Raw genomic sequence first — 25009 nt, 5'->3', positions numbered from 1 at the left:
ATAACTCTGGTGGAAACACGCGTGTGACCTGTTCACTTGTGGTGCCACTGTTGTGGAATGCCCTCTTGAAAGAAGCCTGTCTGGCTCTGTTGCTGGTGCTCTTCTGTAGCAGCACTCTTGAAAGCTAAAGTTTGTTTTATTTTTTGTAAAGTCTTGGGTGGAAGCCTAGTTGGGTAATGAATTTTGCCTCCCTACAGTTTGGGTTCTTTGCTGACTCTCATAATGTGCAGTTCAAGGTGGCCCCTATAAGGAGTAGCAGTAAGTTGCAGAGAGCTCTCAGCATGTTCCTAGAACTTCTTTTGCAAGATTCAGTAAGGAGCATAAGGAAGAACTTCCTGACAGTAAGAGTTTTTTGACAGTGGAACAGACTCTCCTTCATGGGAGGTTTTTAAACAGAGATTGGATAGCCATCTGCCAGGGATTCTTTAGCTGTGATTCCTGTCTTGCAGGGGGTTGGACTAGATGACCCTTGGGATTCCTTCTAACCCTATAGTTCTATGATTTTATAAGCCTCTGCACAAGAGAATTCCTTGTCACCAATTGAAAAGTAGAGGGCACTTTTAAATTTGAATGTGGGTTCAAACCATGTCCCTACTGCAGACAGGCAAAGCCATTTTACGGCCCAGGGGCCCAGTCCATAGAATAGGAGCTGACAGAAAGCACTGTGAATCTGAAAGACTGTTATGCTTGTGAGCACAACTAACCCACTAACCACAATAATGACTGGTAAATAAGTCCTAAAATTTCAGAACTGAAGCTTGTACATTTGTCCCAAATTGGTAAGAAAAACTAAATCCTGAGGGAAGTGGGTGGTGTGGTGGTTTGAAACACTGAGTCAGGATTCAGAGAGCTGTAGTTACATCCATGTGGCCTTTGTACTTTGAGGTGGTCCCTGCTGCTTCCCTCCTGGGGGGGGGGGGGTTGTCCAACTTTCAACTTGAGGATGCTAATTAAGTGAGGAGGCTGCAGCAAACTGCACTTTAAAGCAGTGTCTGGGCATTCTGGAGAAATCGACCAATTCCGTCCAGCATGGTTGGTGTGCCCACCCACTTGAATCAGGGTTCTGAAACAAGGAACAAGTTTTGAACTTGGAGTGGTCCTTTGCTTTATGGAGCTCTTAACGCATTCCAGCTTTACAGATGTTTGTGGCATCGCTAGGGCTTCCAGATCCCTTCCTAGCTAGCCCTGTACTACTCTTCCTAGCCATAAAGCAGCTAGCTGCATGTGGTACCTCCAGCTTGTGCAATCAGCAGCACTCACCCAGGATGTGTGAAGCAGCTGCCTCCTAAGACAAATCTCCATTCTGTTATGCTGTGGACCGTAGCATATATTTTTTGCAAAGGAGAACCACTGTGCATGTGGACTAACCTTTCTGCTTGAATCATTTTGCAAGCATGGTACAATGTCTGAGCAAGCAAGATGTGTTTAAGAAAGATAGTGTGGGAACATGGTTTTTTTTGAGGATGGAAGCTCTCACGGTTCTAGTTAATGGGGTTAAGCTCAAGTACACCTCTGTGTGTGTTCAGTTGTACACATTCTCTCCAGGCTTTAAAGGGGTTTTCTGCGTGGTACATCCCAGGTTCCCCACCCTCGTTGCTCTTCTCTGTACCGTATGCCGTGTTGATGCTTGCCAAGCATGATTGACGACGGAACTGAACAATTTGCACTTGGTTTCCTAGTCAACGGGTTAGCGGAGTTCCTCTTGAAATGTTGGAAGAGGAAGCCAGATGTCTTGCTTTTTAAAAAGCAAGGAGTGCATGTGTGCGGAAATTAAGAATGGTCTGCTCAGTTAGGTCATGTGTGACAGACCCAGGGAGTCTTTTGGGGTCTTTGAGGTGTTCGCTGCATCTGATTTAGTGAGACTCCAGGTGCTTAAAAATGAATGAGGCCTTCCTCTGGCGCTCCCAGCAGTGTGACGTAGGGGTTAGAGTGTTGGACTAGGGCCAGGGTTCTAATCTTCACCTGGCCATGAAGCTCATGGGATGACCTCAAGCCATCCACTGCTTCTCAATCCAACCTACCTCACAGGATTGTTGTGGGGATTAAATGGGGAGAAAAGGGTGGGATATAATTGCAGAAAGAAACAGCTGCATGGGAAGAGTGGCTAAGCCAATGCCAACTGCTGCAGTCACACCCCCGCCCCAGTTGTGATAGTTGCTTGTTTTGAAAAGGAGGACTAGACCAATTCATAGTGCAAGGGACGTCTGCTAATAGGGATTGGCTCTGATGGCAAAGTGGAACTTCCATGTTCAGAGGCAGGCAGAGTGTATTGTTCCTCAGGGGAGGGACAGGGACACTACCTTGAGCCATTCTTCTCATTTATGTGCATTATCATGCATATGTGCCTTGAGCTGAGGCCTGGCATTGCCAACAGACTCGGGCAGAGTCCAGGCTCACCTTAATACCTACTGCTCATAGATGTTTGATACGGGATTCAGAACCCGAGGGAGGAATTGCTGTTCTTGTTCCATGGCAAACATTCTAATCTGGCTCCCCAGCCCATAACTTCCTCATTACTGTTTAGAAACTGCCTGCAAGTAACTTTTTAAAACCGCGCTGTAAATGAAACCTCCCTGATATTTCTCTAGGGTATCTGCTATCCTTACCCCCGCCCTGCCCCGACCCCCAACTCTTTCCTTCTTACGCGGACTGTGTTACTGAGCTTGAAACTGATCTCTAGCTACCTGCCTTCCCCAGTTTTATTTTTTGCACACTGGTGCATACCAGAAATAGAAAAGTATCTGGAGGACCAATGTCTGTGGCTTTTTAGCTGGGCTCTCTTGCTGCGTCTCCGCGCTGCAGGCGTCGGAAATATAACCCTAGGCTTTGAGGGGGGAAGTCGAGAAAAGCCAAGACATAAATGGAACTGCGGGAGCCAATGCCAGGCCAGAGAGCGCTGGTGGCAGTAATAAGGTTTTGGCAGGGCCTGGAGCTGGTCTCTTAATGCAGTGCCAGGGTGCAGCTGACAATAAGAGGATGGGCATACATTAGGCCTGCTGGCAACTGATGCCTTGGCAGCTCTCCACACACTTCTCCTTCATTTACTGGCATACTGGAGGGAGTTGGCATTTTGGGGCACTTGTTTGGGCAATTTTGGCTTACATTAGGCTTGTGAGAGCTCTCACTTCCACCCCCTTCCAAGTCTTCTGAACAATGGAGGCTGGTTCACTACCTTGTCAACCTCAGCCACTCCCCCCACCCCACCCGTGCACCTACCTTCCTTCTTTCTTACTTACAGTCTTTCCCCATCTCTCATAATACTAGAACTCATGAACATCCAATGTACAGTGGTACCTCTGGATGCGAACAGGATCCGTCCCGGAGCCCCGTTCACATCCTTAAGCGAACACAACCCACGTCTGTGCGGGTCGCAATTCGCTGCACATGCGCGTGACGTCATTTTGAGCGTTGTTGAGCGGCGAACCCCAGAAGTAATGCGTTCTGTTACTTCCGGGTCGCCGTGGAGCGCAACCCGAAAACGCTCAACCTGAAGCTACTTTAACCCGAGGTATGACTGTAGTTGAATGTTGGAGGATTCAGGGCAAACAAAAGGAATGACTTTGTCACAGCACTAAAATTCATGGGAGAACAAGGCTATAGGTGGCTACTAGTCATGATGGCTGTTCTCTGCCTCCACAACTTGGAGGCAGCATTGCTTCTGAATAAGATTTGATGGAAACTGCAGCAGGGCAGGGTTGCTGTTGTGCTCAGGTCTTGCTTTGGGGCTTCCCATTGGGGCATCTGGTTGGCCACTGTAAGATCAGGATGTTTGACTAGAAAGGCCAGTAGCCTGATCCAGCATCCAGACTCTTCTACTGTAACACCAGGCCTTACTTCACAGGGCAGAAACAAGATCTCAGGTTCAGTGTTGGCTCCTTGGGTTCAAGGCTGTTGTGTTTTAGCACACTGTAAGTCTTGGGCCTCTCTGTCTGTTTGCTTTTGGAGGGTTGGGCCAGTTAGGATTTTGTGATAAACTTCTTGGCAACTTCCCAGAACAAGCTTTGTTTCAAGCTAGCATTGCCTTTAGTTCTACTCTTCCCTTGCCCCCCTCTGAGTTTTGTTTTGCTTGCCTGCCAACAGAAGATCATATCAACGCCCCAGATGTAGATCTGTAAAATACCAGGTGGATGAGGGAAGAGGCACAGCAGCTGCTTCTAAAGTCCTTTTTAAAAAAGAAGAGGAGGGGGTCAATGTAGCTTGAGGACTGTATGTGGGATAGGTGCCAAATGAGGAGCCCAGAGGGGTCTGTTGCTACCCTGTGTTGAGAACAGAGCACGCTGGACCAATTCTCCTAGAGCGGGATTTAGAATAATGGGCTTTCTCTGTACTAGCATGGACTTTTTCCTCAACCAGAATAGCTTCCAACTTCCTTTCAGCGCAGGCGATCCAGTTTACACTGTGCTCTTCTTTTTTTGTGAGCAGATGGAAGTTTATAAATCTATTATTTTTATTTAGAGCATTACTATCCTCCTCTACAGCCAAAAGGGCTTTCAGAGTGGCTTAGGTGCATTCAATTAAAACAGGACAGTCCCTCCATGCTGACAGTCTAAAAGGAACACGACACACAAGGGAAAAGGTACAGGGAGGTAAGGGGGGGGGGGAGAATCAAACTCAGACCACCAGTTCGTAAGCTGCTGTTCTTATAATGACGAGCTGGCACAGTTTGGGGGCAGGAGATGCCTGATGGAGCTGGGCTTTTGGCAAAGCTGATGGAACGAGCCCTTCTTCCATTCTGTCTGATTGAGGCCTTCTAATGGAATGGCTGCCCTCAGATGACAGTTGAGGAAGAGGAGGCCTGATGGAGCTGGCCTGTCACACAGTTGGAGAAGTTCCTCTGTTGCCATGAACAGGGACCTGATGACAACATGCAATAGTGTGTGTGCGTGTGCCACTTCTGATGTAGCAGCACAGAATGCACAGGAGGTGCCTGACAGCCCCTGTTTGTGGTTTTAGATGTGTAGAGGTGTGAGGAGGAAAGGATTAGTGCAATGTCAGCTGCTGTTGTCACAGTGGCACAGAATCCGCTCTTACCAGCCTTGCAGATAAACTTACACAGTTGTTATTAGTTCCAGGGTATGAGTGCAAGAGTTTGCTCGCCTCGCATCCTGTTCTCACAGTGGCCCCAAAAGAAGCCAGCAAGCAGGTCCTGAATGCAACAACAGCACTCTTTCCCTGCTTGTGGCCAGCGGTATTGAATGGACTGGTGAAAACCTGATCCTTTCTCTGTGTGTGAACTCCCAAAGTGAGCTAGTATTCCTTTTAGCATTCCTCGTCCAAGTATAATCCCCAGCTTTTCCTTTTTCTTTTGAAAAAAGACTCAGTGTTTGGAAAACAAATTTATAGGGAGACTTCGTGAAGTTAATCCTGTTCTTGTAAACACATCCGCTCTGGCAGGTGGAAGCTCTGACAACAGAGCTTCCACCCTCGACAGCCATGGTGGTTAAAAGCTGTGAGTGGGAAGGGGAGGCGAGGCTGTCTCTGCCACAGCAGGGCTGAACTGGCTAATGTCTGCTGAAGTCTCTGGGCAGCCACCACTGCTACACTTATGGGTAGTATCGTAAATCTGTCCCAGGCTTTGTAAGAAAGCCAAGCCAACCAACCAACCAGAGGGGATACAAACTTCCTCTGTCCTGAGACTTGGCGGAAATGGTGGGGAGCATCCATATTTTCATTTTAGCTGCAAATCAAAACAGTCTCTCGTTCAGCTCTCCTTTGCGTGGGGAGTAAATGCACAAATCTCTATATTGCAGGATTTTGCTGCAAAACGAAATGGATTGCCTTGAGCCCCAGGTCTTGTACCTTAGCTGATGCGTACCCAGAAATAACATGCTTGTGTGTGTGCACGCGCGTGCGTAGGTGTTGTCAGTTTTCAGGCTTGCCATAGTGTGAAGCCAAACTCTAGGCTAGTGGTTCCCAAACTTTCTCAGGCCACTGCCCCCTTGGGTTCAGTGTCAGATATGTAAGCTAATCACCAAATGGCACCTTAAGCTTAGGTTACGGTCACCAGCACAGTGTTTAGGCACCATTCCCCCCCTCCCCCATGATGATGATGATTTTTCATTTCTATACCGCTTTATATATATATATATATATATATATATTAAAAAACTTGTTTTATAACACATTAAAACATCAAATAAAGCAATCCAGAATAAAGCAAATTCAAGCTTCAGGGAAAATATTTCAGATCCTTCTGTAAGTGACATTTGGCTTTCCCCATATTTATTTACCTACTTGATTTATACAGCTGCCTTGTAGAAGAAGTACAGTGGTGCCCCGCAAGACGAATGCCTCGCAAGACGGAAAACCCGCAAGATGAAAGGGTTTTCCGTCTGCAGAGGCGCTTCACAAGACGAATTTCCCTATGGGCTTGCTTCGCAAGACGAAATTTGACGAAAAAATTTGAGGGTTTTTTTTTGCTCCAAAACCCCTTTTTCTGAATCGCTAAGCTGCTAAAAGCATTTTAGCAGCAAAACCGCTAATCCCCCAAGCCTTAAAAAGCCGTTTTTAGCCCTTAAAGTGCCAATAGCGCTAATAGCGCTAATCCGTCAATGGGCTTGCTTCGCAAGACGAAAAAACCGCAAGACGAAAAGACTCGCGGAACGGATTCTTTTCGTCTTGCGAGGCACCACTGTAGTCTAGTGTAGTGGTTAGTGTGTCAAGCTAGGACCCTGAAGATCAGTGCTCAAACCTCCACTCATTCATGAAGCTCACTGGGTGACCTTGGGCCAGTCTCAGCCTAACCTACCTCATAGGGTCGTTGTAGGGTTTAACTGAGGAGGAGGTGAGTCATGTACTTCTTGTAGGAAAGGGTGGGATATAAATGCAGTAAGTAAGCTGTTCTACTTACCTGCTTAAGAAAGCTGGAGGGGGTAGCCAGATGAAGATGTCAGTCGCCAACCCGGCATCCAGAGATCTCCACATGGGAGTAATTGGATCAGTGCCAATTGCAAAAAAGCGCCTGGCACCTTGGGAATTTCTAACACTGCTTGGGTTCCATAAACTCATTCCCAGCACCCGCTGCCATACACTACAAAAAACATTATTCAGTATATTGGCTTGCACAGTCCGCTAAGGAACATAATTGACACAATAAAATTCAGAAGTGTATCAGTTAATTGCACGTTTATTCAAAGTCCAATTCAATAAAATGGGTGAACCTGATCTAGTAATACCAGTTTTTCAAGGTCATCAGCTTTTCACTCCCCTTGCCTCTTAGTGCCCATCTGGGTAATCCCACTGCACCCCCCCCCCCAGTAGTACTGTCCACTTTGGGAACCACTGGTATATATATCTTACACATCCAGGTAGTGTCTCTTACATGCTGGTTACAGCCAGACCAGACTATATGCTTTTTTTTAATGTTATGTTGGCTGCCTGTTAACTGTCACAGTAAGGGACAGAAACTTGGTTTGAAAGCTGAGATTCTTAAGAAGGTCGATTTAAGGCTTCTGCAGAAATGTGGCATGCGCACACACCATGTGTCTTGTTGGGGCTTATTTCTATGCAGCATCCCAGCCTGCATGTTGATGCCATTTCCTTCCTCTCTTTAGCGGCTGCTAAAATATCCTGGCTTCTGCAAAATGCAGTTGCTATGAATGCAAATTGCATGCAGTGGGGTTTCTTTTTTTTTTGTAGCATTCATTTGAAACACAGTATTTTAACTTGCTTTGCCTTGATTGAATGCTTTTACTGCAGCCAGTGGATCAAGCAACTATTTTCCCCTCTGCTTCTTATCTTTCAAGTTCCTAGATTATTTGTCTCTTTCCCTCCCCCCACCCCAATCAAATTTCAGCTTCTCTATACATACATTCCAGGAACATACCATAGCTGCTTTAATAAAATGCTGATATTTTGCTGTGAAAGTGTCTGGCACTGTATTTTGGGGGGTGGCTTGTGGTGAAAAGGGGAACATGCAAGAGGGAGCATAACACATAATTTTCAAGCTTCCTGCTTAATAAGCCAATTCGTTGAGTTCATGCTTGTCTACTGGTGCCGTTCTGAACCGGGCAGTGATAACCTTCTTTGGTCATGTTCCTTGCTTGGAATTCTACTCTGTCAGATATTTATCTGGACCATGGATAAAAGCAGTACCAAAATAAAGTATTTATCTTACTTTATTATTTTATTTAGAGCTTTGGTATCCTGCCCTTTGGCCAATTAAAACGAGAGAGACTTGCAGGCTTAAGATCGGAAAAGCACAACACAAAAGGGAAGAGGGGACAGGGAAGGCAGAGGAAGAAACCAAACTGGGGCATCAGTTTTTAAATAGTAATTTTCTTATAATGGCTAGCTGGCATAGAAACAATTCAGGGGGCAGTCGCTGACCTTTCAGCAAAGCTGATGAAAGAAGCCCTGCTTCCCATCCCTCCCTCTGAGGCATCCTGGTGGAATGCATTATGACCACAAACCTGTTCACTAGTGCCCTCTGACATGTTGCTTTCCAAACAAGAAGAGAGCATGTCTGTGTTCCAAGGTTTTTGCCGCCTAGAAATAGACATGAGGGAAACAGAGGATGGAAGGTAAGGGAGGCAGGAGTAAGCAGGGGAAGAAAGTATATATACACTATTTCAATTACATGTACTTAGCCTTAGTTAAAATATCTTGTTTAAGAAATGCCCATAAGCCATGTGCATAAAACAGGAAAACAATCGCTAGTGATATACAGATAAAATCAGTAGATTTTTTTTAAAAAATAACAAATATATGTAACTAAATTATAGGCTGGCTGAAATAAACTGAATTGCAGGCATCTAAAATAGCACAAGAAAGGAGCTTTGCTGAATATTAGTAGGCAGGGAATTCCGAAGACATCTCACAAGAACTAACCAACAGATGTGGGCAGGACTAGGGAGCGTCAGGCCCAAGGGCCATATGTGGTTCCCAAGGCTTCTCTGCCTGGTCCTTAGGGTTCTCCCCAGGGCATGCCACTCACTGACCACTGGCCTCTGTGAGCCAGCTTTTGCCTGGCTGGACTGTATCCTTAAAGCTGTGGTTATGCCAGTTGCTTGCTTCGATGGAGGCTGGAAATATGTGTGGAAACTTTCTGCTTTTATGTGGTTGGAGTGTAGTGTGTGCTCTACCAAAAGAAATCACATCCATTCTTCTGGCTATTTTTGCTTCTGACCACAGCCATCGCTGGCATGTGGCCCTTGGAGGGTTCCCCACGATAGAATGTGGCCCTCATTCTATGGGGTTATCAGGTTAAAAAAGGGTTTCCCGCTCATGCAGTAGGGATATTTGGACAGGTCTGTATGCAAGGTAGGTCATCACATAGCAGGCCTTCATAAACACACAAAATTGTGTTCATAGTACAAATACTGCAATCCATCCAACTGAGTCATAACCTGCTGCATGACCTTGGTGCTATCTTGCTGCTGCAGAGGCATAGGAAACCTTTTTCATTCTGTTTTGCCAGTAAGTAGTTGATGATTTGTTGGCTGGACTAAGTTACACCCCCCCCTAAGCTATGAGGGCAGAGACATGTTCAGGAAATGCCCCTGGCGAAAGCATTAATTGCTAGCCAAACATCTTAGTAAAATGCAGGGGAGAGATGCAGTTCCTCCCCCTGCTTAAGCTATTGATGTCACTTGTTCCTTCCTCCTGACGCCACGCTTATTGGGTAATGGATCCTTCTTTTTGGTCAAGTTTATAGTCCGTGGGTCTCCTTGGCACTGGATGAAAGCAGCCAAATTGCTCAGTTACGGTTAATGACAAGTTGTACAAATAATCAACATCCCTTCTATTATGCAGAAGATAAACAGAAACACAGAAGATGCAGGGTCAAAGAGAATGTCGTCCTCTCTACCAACCTCAGCCTGTCTAGAGTGAGCATGTAGCATAAAATTCTGGTCTGGGGCTGTGGGGAGATATTAGCTCTGGGGAGAATTTCTCTGTTTGGGTCAGCAGATTTTGGCCACTGCTGGGACGTCAAAGGTAACATTGTTCTTACGTTCCCTCTACAAGACAATGCACAAGCCATATTTCATCTGAAAGGGAAGTTCTAAAATCTACTGTCTTTTCTTAGAACCAACCAAAATGTCACAAAATAGTGAACAATTTGATTCAGCTTGGAGAACTCTTCAGGGTTTCAGAAAGTAAATGTTGGATTTGTTGTCAAATGTTATTTAGGAAGTTGTAGCATATTGTTAGGGACGCGGGTGGTGCTGTGGGTTAAAGCCTCAGCACCTAGGGCTTGCCGATCAAAAGATCGGCGGTTCAAATCCCCGCGGCGGGCTGCGCTCCCGTTGTTCGGTCCCAGCGCCTGCCAACCTAGCAGTTCGAAAGCACTCCCGGGTGCAAGTAGATAAATAGGGACCGCTTACTAGCGGGAAGGTAAACGGCGTTTCCGTGTGCGGCTCTGGCTCGCCAGAGCAGCGATGTCACGCTGGCCATGTGACCCAGAAGTGTCTCTGGACAGCGCTGGCCCCCGGCCTCTTAAGTGAGATGGGCGCACAACCCTAGAGTCTGTCAAGACTGGCCCGTACGGGCAGGGGTACCTTTACCTTTTTAGCATATTGCTATACCTTGTGTACACCCGTGTGTGTGTGTCCTCGGGCATACAGTTTACCCATCCTTTGTGCCTCCTGGGGTGTTCTCCAAAACTCAAACATCTGCATGCTTTTGTAGCAAGTTGACATCGATCTGGCAATAAAAATGGTGTTTGACTCTGTGACAGCCACAGCTTTAGACAGCAAGCGCTTTCACTGCTGTTATGTCCTTGAAGTTGTTTCTCTCCTTTGTAAAAAGAGAGAGAGAGAGAACTTTACACAGATGGCCCTGAATTTTTCAGTCTTGTAGGATTCACGGAAAGCAAAGCAAGAATGTATTAAGTAGAAGGGGATCGGCTAACAAAGCAGATGTCAGAGTGAAGATCCCAAGGAGTGAAAGCATCTTTGCAGGAGGTTTATTAAAGGAGATTTACCTTGGCTGAGGGTTCCCGTTAGCTCTAGGCTCTCAGATCTCTCCATCCTGGAGTGACTGGAATTGTAAAATAAGAAGTTCATTTAGAATTTCCCCTCTGCACTCCCCACTCCTGTCACGGCAGTTCGCTCCTGGGGTGAAGATGCGAGCAATGGAAAATTGCCCACATGCTCTGAAAATCCCAAAGCTTTGGAGATCTTGGCTTGCTTTGCAGCCCACACTGGGATTGGTATGCAGAGCTCCGCAGTTGCCTTTTTGTGGAGCAAAGGGTTGTGTTTTCTTATTCCCTGCACTCTGGGGCAGGAGGAAATGCCCCGACAGGCCACGGTGTTGGTGGGTAATGCAAGCATAAATCCAGTTCAGTTTCTGTTGGCAGGTGAGGGCGTGTTCAGAAACTCTGTGTGTGTGCTGGGCAGGGGAAAGGTCAAAATTATATATCAGAAGGCAATCCAAGAGTGAACCATAGTCAAGGCAGTTTTGTAATTGAAAGACAATTTGTGGTTTTCTCCATTCAGGGCTTCAGTGTGCCCTGAATGGCCAGATATGTGTGGTCATGAAGATTAGTAACTTTGGAGACTCACTTGCAAGACTGAGGAGATCCAAATTTTGCACCAACAACAGAAATTATTTCTGTTGAAATAATGCAAATTTGAGTAGTTTTGCTTGAGTTGCAGAACAGCTCCCCGCCGTGTCCCCATGGGCATAGTCATGGGCGATGGCACAGAGGTCCCTGAAGCCCAACTTCTTAACTCACCCTTCTTGCTTCAAATAATGAAATAAGAAATAATGGGGAAGAAAACTTACAGAAGAGTGCACATTGGATTGTATGCATTACTTGCCTTTTCTTCCTTGCCATTCAGCATTGTCACTGAACTGCCTTGTTCTTGTCTTGTGTTGATGCTTGATGAGCTAGAACTGGGAGGGGGGGAACACATTTTGCTAGACGCCAACTACCATCATCCTTTCTGACCACTGGCCATGCTCCCCGGGGCTGATGGGTGATAGGGTTCAAGAATCACATAGATGCCTGACCCCCAGGCTAGAAACTTGAAATGCTCTTGGGCCTGCCAATTGGAAGGTCCCAGCTTCTGCCAACCTAGCAGTTTGAAAGCATACCAGTGTGAGTAGATAAATAGGTACTGCTATGGCGGGAAGGTCAACAGTGTTTCTGTGCACTCTGGCTTCCGTCACGGTGTTCAGAAGCAGTTTAGTCATGCTTGCCACATGACCCGGAAGCTGTCTGTGGACAAGCACTGCCTCCCTCAGCATGAAAATGAGATGAGCGTCACACCCCATAGTCGCTTTTGACTGGAGTTAACCGTCCAGGGTTTCTTTTTATCTAGTTAGTTTAGACAGTCCTGAGCTAGATGGACCACTGAATGTGACTTGGTATAAGGCAGTTTCCTCTGTTCCTAAGATCTTTCTTCCAGAGATCTTAAGAGAGCTACTGCCAGTCAGTGTTTACAACTCTCAACTTGATGGACCAGCAACTTCCTATGTTCCTTAAATGTCTGTCTTCCTGAGATATGGGAGAGCTTCTGGCAGCCGAGGAACAATATTCAGCATCTCCAGTTATGTTCCAGAGTCTGTCCAGAGATCTGTGTAGGTGGCATGAGAATGCACTGTAGCCTTGGGCAGTCTTGAAGTTTAACTCACCTGTGATCCAGCCCTGTAGCACCACATCATTAATCTTTATGAGCGATGTGTAACACTTTTTCTACCAACCGAAATTCTGAGTCATAGGAAAGTGCTTAAGGAAGCAGCCAGTGAAGTTTGGTGTCTCCTTTCCCCTTCCACTCCTTTTTAAGCAATTCCAGCTGGCAATGGTGGGGCAAGCTGCTTCCTCTGGCGTTCTCACGATCCTGAAGCAGAGACCCTGACCTGGCAACTGTGTGCTCGCTTTCTGAAACTGTGTTGCAAGGAGCGTGGGGGGCAATGACAGTATGTGGCCAGAAGGATCCTCTTTCTGGGGTCAGCTGCTAGTTGCGTCTTCCTATGCCAACCTAAACAGTGTTTTGGTTTGGGTTTGTTTTTCCTTTCTGAGGGGATGAGCAGTGTTGTAAACAAAAATTGCCCTTTTCCCTTATAGGGTATCCAAGAGCCCATATAGAGTCCTTACATAGGTTCCCTATTGGTAGAAGAAAATAACAGAGGCCAACCAGAGAATATTGAGAAGCAAAGCAGCTAGTAAGCTTGATCTTTATTGATCTGTTGCAACAGGGTGCTCCCCTCACACGCAGGAAAGGAGGAGGACCCAGAAAAATAGTGTGCAAAGCTTTATAAAAACTTTTGAAATTGCCACCCTGTAGATCAAGACCACCCCCAGAAACATCATACATACATCACAGAAGGGGTGTAACCTAAGACCACCCCTCAGATACATCACACCTACATCACAGAAATTTTAATATTGTTTTTCTCCTGTTGTTGTTTATCTCCTTTCTGGCAGGTTACTTGATTGGATTTCCTGGGTAGCCTGGCCAGTCTTTTGTAATGATAAATACTTAGTTCCTGAGCCAGGTCACAGGCTCACACCCTATTCAAACAGACATATCCTTAAGACAGGATTTGTGAAGGAAAAGACAATGGGGAGGCTTTTCCATTTTGACCTTGCAGAGAAAAGATTTGGTCAGTTTAGGAATCAAAATGGTTCCACGTTGGCCTTCCTGTGCTGATCTATGTATGTGCTTGGTTGGTACACTTATGAACATTACCATATCTAAGACCATAAAATTCCTATCGCAGAAGGAAAGAGGGTAGAGCAGGGGTCAGCAACCTTTTTCAGCCGTGGGCCGGTCCACCGTCCCTCAGACCATGTGGTGGGCCGGACTATATTTTTAAAAAAATAATGAACAAATTCCTGTGCCCCACAAATAACCCAGAGATGCATTTTAAATAAAAGGACACATTCTACTCATGTAAAAACACACTGATATCCGGACCGTCCGTGGGCTGGATTGAGAAGGCGATGGGGCTGCATCCGGCTCCCGGGCCTTAGGTTGCCTACCCCTGAGGTAGAGCAAAATGCTTTTCTGCATCTGTGCTAAGTAAAAAGTCCAGGCTCCTGAATTTGGAATTGCTTCTACAGGTAGCTTGCTTGCATACAGGCCCTGGATTTTCATCTAGTTACGAAGAGTGACTCCGAACCAAGTGGTTCAAATGGTCTTCTAAGGCATGACCTGGAGGCTTGAACACTAGAGGGCAGGTGATGTGGTTTGTTTTCTTTGTCATGCAAGCCATAGTTTATTCTGATGTATGAAATGGGAAGCTGTGGCTTGCTCTTATCCTCCAAACCAGAACTGTAAACCATGGATCTGCTACGTTACGTTACATTACATTACATCTGCCTCCACAATTGGAGGCAGCAATGCTTCTGAATACCAGTTTCTGGAAGCTGCAGGAAGGAAGAGTGTTATTGTGCTTGAATCCAGCTTTGCATGTTTCCAACAGGCATCTGGCCGCTGTGATTACAGGATGCTTCACTATATGAGCCATTAGCCTGACCCAGGAAGGCTTTTCTTATGTTCTTTATATTCTTATTTTAACAAGTATTACCCCACTTTTCCTTCAAGGGCTTAAGAAAAGAGTAAGTGGTTCTCTTTAACCTCAGAACCATGTTATGAGGATAAAGGCTGAAAGGAAGTGACTGGCCCAAGGTCTCCCAGTGAGCTTCATGGCTAAGTGGGGATTTGAACCAGGTGTCCCAGGTTTTAGTCCAGCACTCTAATCACTACACCACACTTGGCTCCCTGGAGTTCTGGCCTGGAGTTTGCTGATTCAGACATTGTAAGCAGCTGCAGGTTGTGTAAAATAGGAAACTGAAAATGACGCTCGGGGTGGTGGGTGGGGAGAAACAAAAGCTTGTGGTTTGATGACAGCTGGGTTGAGGCAAACCTCCAGTATTTTCCCTTTTATTGTTCTTTATATTTACTAATTTATTTAGAAAAATTTTAATATCTTGCCAAAAAAAGGCTCCCAGAGTAGTTTATGCATCACTACAAAAAGCAGGCTGTCCGTGTCTTTAGGCTTACAATCCCAAAAGGCTTACAGCACAAAAGGAAAATGCACTGGGAGGGAGGAGGAAATAAACTCGGGGTAAAGTTCTTAGGTTCTAATGACCAGATGGATTTATTTATTTTTGAATTGTAGATAACTTTTTATTATATTTTTAATACTGACAGTATACAAGAAACTACAATGACCATTGTCAAATATCTGCTTATTGCTGTGAAAGGCTAGGACTCCTCTGTGGCATATTTCGTTTCTAGCATTTCAAACTGCCCTCCCAAAATTGCTAGCCTGATTTCCCGTCTGGTCCTCTGTCATTTTGTGGCACTTTGAGAATCACTCTGCAAGAGTTTTCCATAGCTTAGTGGTAGCGCATCTACTTTGCTTTCAGAAAGTCTCAGGTTTAATCTCTGGATAGGATTGGGAGACTCTTCCTGTCTGAAAACTCCAGGAGCTTCTGCCAGTCAGTGTCTGATTAAGTATAAAGGCAGATCCCACTGCTGCTGTGTTCCTGCTCACCTGCAGGCAATTCTTGCTCTTCATAGGTGAATTACTACTATAAGCCTGCCTTTTGCAGCAGTGAAATCCAGCTAACGGCACTCTTTCCCCCCTGCTTCTCCAAATATATTTTAAGACATTGAAGCAAGTACCGTCTAACAAGTTGCTACACCAAAGAGTGAAGAGGCGGGGGGAGGAAGAGGAGGAGGGGGAATTGTTTTTATATTTTATTCCACCTCTCCACCAGTCAGCTGAAGGTGGTTTTCATTAAAACATAATGAATATAAACATGTAAAGGATTTATGTCTGTGCCTGCTGATTAAAAATCTGAGGACTGGTAACTTGTTTTCAAGACAATTGCAACCTGTTCTGTACAGTTGGTCAAAAGTATCCCCCCACCCTCAACTTCAGGCGCCCCCATAGGGCCCACCTTCCGCCATGTCAGCATTTGTTTATTTGGCCTGTCTGTTTTGAGAGTGTGCAAGTGCTGCATGGTCAGGGGTGTGTGTGTGTGTGTGTGCGCGCGTGCGCGCATGTGTATGCGTGCGTGCTGTGACCTCTGAAGAATTCATACCTAAGAATCCGTTCCCAGGCTCCATCCATGGTTGGCATTTCCAACTCCTGCAAAGGAGGAAGCGCTGACACCGCTTGCTAATGACAGGTGGTGCACTGGGAGCCCTTGGCGCCACAAAACTGTGCTGAGGACAGTTTGCAGGCACATCTTTGGGGCTCTGTGTTCTTTCCTGTTGAAATGGGGGGGGGGTGGAGAAGTGCACAGCTCCCAGCCTTGCTGCTCCCTGCAAGTGTGTGCTGCCTCCCTCTCCCTGCCAACATCAACAGAAGTTGTCTTCCCTCTGGATGTACTCTTGCAGGATAAACTTACACTATTCTGTCACTGCCACAGGCCGTTTGCATCTGAAAACCAGTTACTGGGGTTCGGCAAATGGGAAGAGAGAGAGGTGCGCACATTGCACTTGGGTCCTGCTTGTGGGCTTTCCTTTGGGTCCAGTGATAGAAACTCAGATATAGAAGCTAGGCGCCAAATGGTTGCTTAAACCAGGGTTACAGTCACCAAAACGGAATGCCTAGTTGCCATTTTTGGCCAGGTGGCTCAAAAGGCGTGCACTCCAGATGGTGGAGGCATCTGGTGCCTGGGCATCTTCGTGGTCTCAAGTGTCCGATAGTCAGGTGCAAAATGTGCCTGAGAAATTTCAAACGCTGTTTGGGGCATCTGGGTGGGCTGCTGAATGCTGGTCTAGATTGACCTCTTTTGGCCTCATTCAGCTTCAAGTCTCTTCTTATGAGTAACTGAGAGGGAAGGCCATTGTCTTCATGCCCTGTGTATAAGCTTCAGGTGGGCACTGTTTTGGTTGCTGTGAGAACAAGATGCTGAACTAGATGGGCCTTTGTATTCCCTGTTGCTCCTAATGGCAACAGGTGTGTGTGTGTGTGTGTGTGTGTGTGTGTGTGTGTGTTTCTTGTACAGTGGTACCTCGGGTTACAGATGCTTACAGACTTTGTTAACCCAGAAATAGTACTTCAGGTTAAGAATTTTGCTTCTGGATGAGAACAGAAATCGCGCAGTGGCAGCGCGGCAGGCCCCATTAGCTAAAGTGGTACATCAGGTTAAGAACAGTTTCAGGTTAAGAACGGACCTCCAGAATGAATTCAGTTCCTAACCCGAGGTACCACTGTACTGTATCCTATTTCACTTGTTCACCTTTGCCTAGGTTGGAAGCTAAGCACTGTAGACTAAAAGAAAGAATAGATGTGGGATGGCACTATCCTGTTTAAGCCACTCGACCTCAAGTGGCTGGTGGTCACAAGTATGGCAAAGGGAGCACCTGGTTATTGTTGGTTTTTTTTGGGGGGGGGGCAATCTCTTCACTCCTACAGCTTGATCCTAAATTGCAAGATTGCTGCAGTTATCAGGAACCCAGAAAGTGGGAAGCCTTTGGGCAATAATTTGGTGATCCCTCAGGTAATAATTCCATCGCCATGCAGCTGTGCCAAGCGAGCCTCACTTCCAGTGTGCATTGAATGATTTCCTTTATGGTGCAAGATGTCCCAAGTTGTGAAAAACGTACTGACATGGTTTGCCATGTTGAGCAGCAATGCCGTGTGCTGGGGTCAAGGCTTAGCTAAGTGACAGAGCACCTGCTCTGCATGCAGAATGTATTGCGTTCACTCCCCAAAACAGTGTAGATAAAAAGGATCTTGGGCTGGGAATAAGATCTGTCCAAGATTCTGCAGTTCATCAAAGTAGGCAGTCCTGGGGCTTGGTTGGGTCAACACTCAGTCTGGCTTGGTACAAGGAAATTTCATGCTGTTCTCTGTGAGTGATTTAACATCCCCCTCTTCTGTTCCTCCTCCCACAGAGTGACCAGCAGCTGGATTGTGCCTTGGATTTGATGAGGCGTCTGCCTCCCCAGCAGATTGAGAAGAACCTCAGTGATCTGATTGATTTGGTGAGTATTGGGGTATCTTAAACTAGAGCGGAGTTATCATGTCCCCTGTTCATGCCAAACCGTTGTTTGCACCAATCAATTTAGATCCCGGTAAAGGCACATGGTAGACCAGCTTACCCCTGCCTGGGGCTCTCCAGATGTTTTGGGCTGCACCTCCCATCCTTGCGGCTAACAATTGGCCAGCTGGCTGGTGGGAGTCCTGGTACAACAATATCTGGAGGGTAGCAGGTTTCAGTAGAGAAACCATGGTTTAGAGTTGATTGTCTTCATTTTCCACCTGCTCCAGATTGCAGCAGGCAAATCAGTGTTCATAGCTGCTTGTCTGCTCTCACTTTCCATCTGCTTGGTGCACTTCTTTTTGGGAGCAGTGGACGCTGGAAGCAAGGCAGTGGCTCCAATTTTGGGTTCTCGCCTCAGACATTGTGGCAATTCTTTGTCTGCAAACCCCTTTCAAACAGTAGTTTGTGGTTCTGCTTTGCTAGCTGATTTTGTAGCTGAAATTTCCCAGCTCTGATATTGGGAGAATTGTAGTTGAGGACTTGTGTAAAGACTGCAGTGCCCTTAATATGACATCTGAATCAATCCTCTTGGTGTGAGACTGCTGCTGTTTTCAGGCGGTACACTGTGACCTCATCCAGAGGGTACACCTCTGTTCCTGTACCTGCTTCTGTAATTGGAGAAACGCCATAGCTCTGTGGTAGAGCATGTGCCAGGGCCCTGACTTGGCATAAAGCAGCATCTTATGTTAGGAGAGTCCCAAATTCTTATCTATTTTGTAGCTCAGTGGAAGACCATCCATTTTGCATGCAGAAGGTCCCTGGTTCAATCCCCAATGGCATCTCCAGGCAGGACTGGGAGAGACTCCCTACCTGAAACCCTGGAGAGCAACAGCCAGTCAGTGTGGTTTGACTCTGTATAAAGCAGTTTCCTGTGTTCCGAAGATCTCTCTTCCTTCCTGAGGTCTTGGAGAGCTGTTCCAGCCAGTGCAGCTTAAAATATGCCTTTGGAGTTTATCCGAAGATTAATTAATCCACGTTGGTGGCACAAAAAGGCATTGTGGTCCTGGACAGCCTTGAAATTAACTTACCTATGAGCAGGCGTTACAGGTGGTGTGTAATGTTTCTCCTTTGCATCTCCAGGCAGAGCTGCGAAAAGACCCTTGTCTGAGATCCTGGAGAGCTGCTGCCAGTCAGTGTAGGCAATGCCGAGCTAGATGGACCAACGATATGGCTCAGTGGAGGATAGAAGTTTATATAAAATTATGCATGGCATGGAGAATGTGGATAGAGAAAAGTCTTTCTCCCATTCTCATAACATTGGATGGCTTTAAAAACGGATGGGACCAATTCATGGAGGAGAGTAAGGCTATCAATGGCTACCAGCCACAATGGCTGGGCTGGGCCTCCACAGTTGGCAGCAGCGATGTTTCTGAATATTGGCTGCAGGAAACTGCAGGAGAAAGTGTCCTTGTACTTTGATCCTGCTTGCTGGTTTTCCACAGGCAACTGCTTGGCCACTGTGAGAACAGGAAGCTCGACTAGATGAGTCATTGACCTGACCAAACAGGCTCTTCTTTAGGGTCTTATAACAGCTTCCCATGTTTCTATAACTTCCTTGTTGCTTGCGGTGCTTAGGAAGGCCTGCATACCACACCTCTTACAAGTTAAGGGGGCCCACTGAGGACGTCTTACCTGAGGCACCCACCCACCCCGCATATCTGGGCCTGAACTGGTGGAATGCAAAGGTGGAAGCCTCATTTAAGCTGCTTAGTGATAAATCCCCCCCAAAGGTCCTTGCAGCTCCCGTTTGTCAAGCTGCATGAGGTGCCTTGCTCTGTACACAATTGTGCTGACAGAAGGGGAAATATCCAACTTGAACGTGAAACCGAAAGGGCACGGCCTGGCGGGAGGTGGGTAGAGCGTGGAGGCCCTTTCTGGGTCACTGCCCCTCATCAGCTCCCAAACGCTTCCTTGTTCATTAGCAGAGCGGCACGGCCGACCCCTCTCCCCGCCCCCCGTCACATCTGTTGTGGCTTCCTTGGGCTGCTGCTGCCGAGCCTGTAATTAGAGTTCATTAGAGCCCTTGTCAGTCACGGGCCTCTCCAAAGCACAGCCTGAAAGGAGCGGGGCCTGCGGGTGCCAGTAATCCGCCTTGGCAGGGAGCGCTCAGGCTTGGCATCTTAATTACCAATTATTTGGAAATGGGCAGCTTGGAGCAGCCGTTTGGGTGCTTTGCAAGGTTTTTAGAAGTTGCTTGTTGGTGAGGGGTTTTTAGAAGTTGCTTGTTGGTGGCTGCTTTATAGGATTGCAGTATGAGGATTGTTTCGGCAAGTACCGTATTTTTTGCACCATAACACTCACTTTTTTCCTCCTAAAAAGTAAGGGGAAATGTCTGTGCGTGTTATGCTGGGAATGCCTACGGGTGGCATGCCTACGGATTTTCCTCCTCTAAAAACTACGTGCGTGTTATGGTCGGGTGCGTGTTATAGAGCGAAAAATACGGTAGTCATTTTAACGGTTGTTCTTCATGCAGTACGTAGTTAAACTATGGAACTCACTCCTGCAGGAGGGAGTGATGAGCACCAACTTGGATGGCTTTAAAAGAGGAATGGACAGATTCAAATTGGAGGATAAGTCTAATAATGGCTACTTGCCATGATAGCTATTCTCTGCCTCTGCAACAATGCTTCTGAATGCCAGTTATTCTTGTGCTTGAATCCTACTTCCTGGGTTCATATAGACGTCTGGTCAGTACTGATTTGAAAGGTGTTGGTTTAAAAACAACAACAACAACATTGTTGAACACTATAATTTATTTATTGCATTGATATCCAACATTTTTCTCCATGGAGCTCGATGGCGTACATGGTTCTCCCCCTCCTCGTTTAATCCTCACAGCAACCCTGCAAGGTAGGTTAGGCTGAGAGGCGGTGACTGGCCCATGGTTGTTCTTCAAGCTTCATGGCCGACTGGGGGTTCAAGCCCTGGTCTCCACTGAATGACCACTGTGAGAACACTATGCTTGACGAAGTGAGCTCTTAGCCTGATCCTGCAGGGCTTTCCTTGTATTCTCAATAAGTAAGTAGAAAGGCAAGCAGAACTATAAAGCCTCAGCACGGCTTGACTTAAAGCCTTATCCTATCCAATGAGAGAAAGGTGCATGTGGGTGTAGATAAGAGAAAATCTGCATCACTTCATGGGTTGTAGAGGAGTCCTCTGCCACCAGCCAAGGGCCTAAAGACCACTTGAAGGCTCAACTCCCTGAAGGATCATCACAGCCAAGGAGGGAAAACCAACCTGGCTCCATCCTTTAGCTAGTGCTGCAACTGCTCCAGTGCTTAGCTTTTTTTCTTCCCTCCCCCTTTTTTCCCCTTTTGTGCCACGTCTCTTAGATTATGAACCCACATGCAGGTATGGTTAACCGTACAGAGCTTAGGAAACGTGTTGTGCCTTGCATGTTAATAATGTATGAGAGAGCTTTAGTGGTCACCATTCTGTTGTCACACTCTCTGGTGACCTGTGGACAAACTTGGCATGATGTGACAGATTTCTCTTTAAGCATTTGTTGGCTCTGATAAAAGCAAATAAGGTTTTTCTTGCTCGCTTGCTCTCTTCGAAAAACAAAAGCCCTGCCTTTAAACACACACAGTCTGGTAAAAATCTGGTAAAAAGAACTATTTTGATAAGATGGGAACTGCAGCAAGGTGGGGATCTAGAAACTTCCAGGGATCCACTTCTTACCTTGCCGCCACCCCCAGCAGAAGCGTAAGCATCAAAGCAACCCTGGGCTGTCCAGCTGCTCGAAAACTGATCATGTCTGAGTCATTTCTCCACAGTTTTTGTCCCAAGAAAGTTTTGTCTTGGAGACATGCCTGTTTCATGTTGTGTTTTTTAAAGGCAGCGTTTCCCCATAAAAGTCACACCATGATAATAACCATGTCATTGTCCCATCTCAAATGAGTTAAGCCCCCTAAGGCAGGGGTTAGGCAGGGAAGCTCCATCCTGTGGGTCAGATGTGGACCTCAATTTCTCTTTCTCCCTGGCCCTTAGGACTCTTCCCCAGGCCACACCCCTCACTGGCTTTCTCTCTCCCCTCCTGAGGTCCTTCCCACCCACCCACCTTTTTGTCCTTTTATTTTTATTCCCAAGGTTTAAACCTGGGGCCTTCTGCATTCAGAGCAGGCACACTTTGAAACCCTGACCTCTGGAAATCATCTCTCCCCCCCCCCTTTGACTTCTGGAACTTCAGCAGGCATTCTCCATGCCAACTTTCAATCATCTGTTCACCGCCATGAGGACTAGTACCTTGAGGCGTCTGTAAAACCTTGGCATTGAAAGTTTCGTGTAAGGCAGCAAGCTTGGTTCTGCACCCCAAGTCACATTCTGTGCCCCTAGGTACCCAGCATGTGCCTGAATGAAGTCCTCCTTCCTAGCTGGAGGTGAGCAGTTGCTGTCCACCCATTTTGTATGTGATTAGGCTGAAAGCGGCTATATACAGCCTTCGAAAGATAATAATTTGGCTGTGAAAACTTGGCCATTTTGTCCGTCTCCCACAGCAAGAGCTGACAAACTGCTGTGTGTTGGTGGTTGTGTGCATGCGTGTGCGGAACAAATGCAGGAACCCAGACCGTTGCTAGGAATCCTAGCAAGCTTGGAAAAACTGCCTCTTGTCCTGCCTGGCTTTCCTTGAGCACCTTGATGGGAAGAGACGCCCTGCTGACAGCAGCCGGGGGTTCAAAAGGGCGGCCTTTTATGAACTTGGCGTTCTTTCCAAAGGATGTTGAGCATGTCGGGCATGGTGTAGCCGGCCATTCCTAATGTTGAAAGCAGCTGTCGGGGATCCAACCTGGAGATTATTTTCATAAAAATCAGGGGACTTGGCACAATTAGCGCTGCGAGCCAGTTTTCCACCCAGCGAGCGCAGCTGTAAATAGAAATGCCTTCAGCTTAGAAGCTATTACCATTGGGGTATTCGAAACTTGTTTTAAGACACTCTTTTGTTTTAAAAAAACCCATCTACAGGCAGTCAAGGAAGGGCTCCGTTTAAATCAGGCTTCAAATGACCTTTAAGCAGCCACAGATCAGTGACTTCACTGAAATGGTTTTCATGTGGCACCTTAATCTGGTTAACACAGAGCGACTTTCACCAGCCCTTCCAGATGTTTTGGACTTCAACTCTCATGGTTTCTCCTGACTGGGGTCCTAATGGGAGTTGTAGTCTAAAACCCACCTGAAGGCTAGCATGCTGAACCTAAGAAGAGCCAATGGCCCATAAATTATTATGGTTACGTTTAATTACCCGCCCTTTGCTCTTAGGTCCCAGGGCAGGTTACAACGTTAAAACATTAAAAAACAGTTTAAAACAACATAAAAATAATGGTGGTTTAACAGTCAATCCCTCTTTCCAGAGTTCACTGGGAATTTCAGCTCCTAGCTACTCTCAGCACCTTTAACAAACTACAGTTCCCAGGATTCTTTGGGGGAAGCCATGATTGTCAAAGTGGCATCATAGGGCTTTAAAGATATAGTGTAAGTGTTGCCCTGGTCTTGAGATGTGTTTAACCTCTGAGTTCTGCTCTATGGAGGATTAAGCTAATTTATGTGTGAGAGAGATGCTCCAGAAGTTTTTGCCAGCTCAGTTTTGGATGCAGATGATACATAGACCTTTCCTTCTCCCTTTTCAGATCTTTTAGGCCAGTGTTGCTCAAACTTTTGGCTGCTACCACTCCCTTGCTTCCCTAAACTCATCTCGAGCCCACTACCCTACCCTATAAAAAGCATTATACAGAACAGCGGCTTGCACAACACACTGAGGACGATAATATCCCAATAAAACAGTAACAGTTAACAGCACATTTGTTCAAAGTGCAGTTAAGCTGTTTGGTTTATTTGCACAAAATGGATGAACTGAACCCAGTGATACCAGGTTTTCAAAGTCTGATAGTCGTTTACACCTCTAGGGGACCCCTGCCTCTTGGTGCTCCCCTAGGGAATCCCACAGCCCCCCATGGAGTGGTACCTCCCACTTTGGAAACCACGGTAGCCCATTGCTATCTTAGGAATCTTTCTGAGGCCTTGATGGATCAGCAAAAGTCATTGGATTGTATTTTATGTTAACCCTCCTTACAGCAGTCCCACTGAAATCAACGGATATGACTAACTTAGGCCCATTAACGTCCATGGATCTATTCTGAGTAGGACTAGCATTAGATGCATCCCATCATGTATGAGATCCTCTCTCCCCACCCCTCTGGTCCCATTATTTCTACGACAGTCCTTGGACTGGACCTGTTTTTCTGCTTCAAGAGGAAGCTTTTAAAAGCCTGCTGGATGACTCAATAGAATTATAACAAAAAATTTTATTAGATGTGGGCCTAGCATGGCTGGAATCCAGTCTGGGCTTGTCAAGTGGGGGGGGGGGGAGAGAGAAGGGCACCAGTTCAATTTGTCATTATGGAAGTGTTGGCTCCCTTCCGTTGGCTCCAAACATCTGAGTGGTTTTTGCCCTGACGTTGACCAACTCCGATTTCCGTGCCCCCCCCCTTCACTTCCATACGGGTGACATCAGTCCTGTAAGAATTCAAATGAGAACCAGAACTGTAAAGGCTTGAAATGCAATTAAATAATAAAACTTAAGTGATCACACTCCTTCCCTGCCAAGGAAATCTTTGCTTTGGAAGAAAGTGGCTTCGCGGTGGGCACCATTGTGGTACAAAATAAGGATGCTCCATTCTTGGGCCTTAACTCTAGTGCCAGTGTGGTGGAGTGGTTAGAGGACCTGGGAGAGAAGAGTTGGAATCCACACTCTGTTATGAAGTTCACTGGGTAACCTTGGGCCAGTCACTGCCTCTTAGCCTAACCTACCTCATAGGGTCATTGTAGGGATTAAATGGGGAGGGAGAGAACAATGTACACCACTTTGAGCTCCTTAGAGAAAAAGGTGGCATATAAATGCAATAAACAAACAAGCAAGAACCCAGCTTATGTCTTTGGACTATCCCATCATCCCCATGGCCCCAGTTATGTTTTTGCTTCCCACAATCCCTTTGGGGTCCTCTATTCCCATGGATTCCCCCTAATTCTGATGTTTAAGCTGAGAGTGCCAATCTCTTT

General features: G+C 46.5%; 1 protein-coding gene across 2 annotated transcripts in view; it reads left to right on the top strand.

Moving 5' to 3' along the window:
- The window catches only part of CAPZB (capping actin protein of muscle Z-line subunit beta), a 72093-nt gene that overhangs the window by 8376 nt on the left and 38708 nt on the right, over positions 1–25009 (top strand). For both annotated transcript variants that reach the window (XM_083454279.1, XM_083454280.1), the window contains exon 2: positions 17808–17897. In XM_083454279.1, coding sequence (XP_083310405.1) covers positions 17808–17897 — 90 coding nt within the window. The remainder of the gene's footprint in view (positions 1–17807; positions 17898–25009) is intronic.

Source organism: Podarcis tiliguerta (assembly GCF_965153285.1).
Source record: "Podarcis tiliguerta genome assembly, chromosome: 8".
Taxonomy (NCBI): Eukaryota; Metazoa; Chordata; class Lepidosauria; order Squamata; family Lacertidae; genus Podarcis; species Podarcis tiliguerta.
The sequence above is the reverse complement of the archived record's forward strand: the minus strand, read 5'-3'. Positions and strand labels throughout refer to the sequence as shown.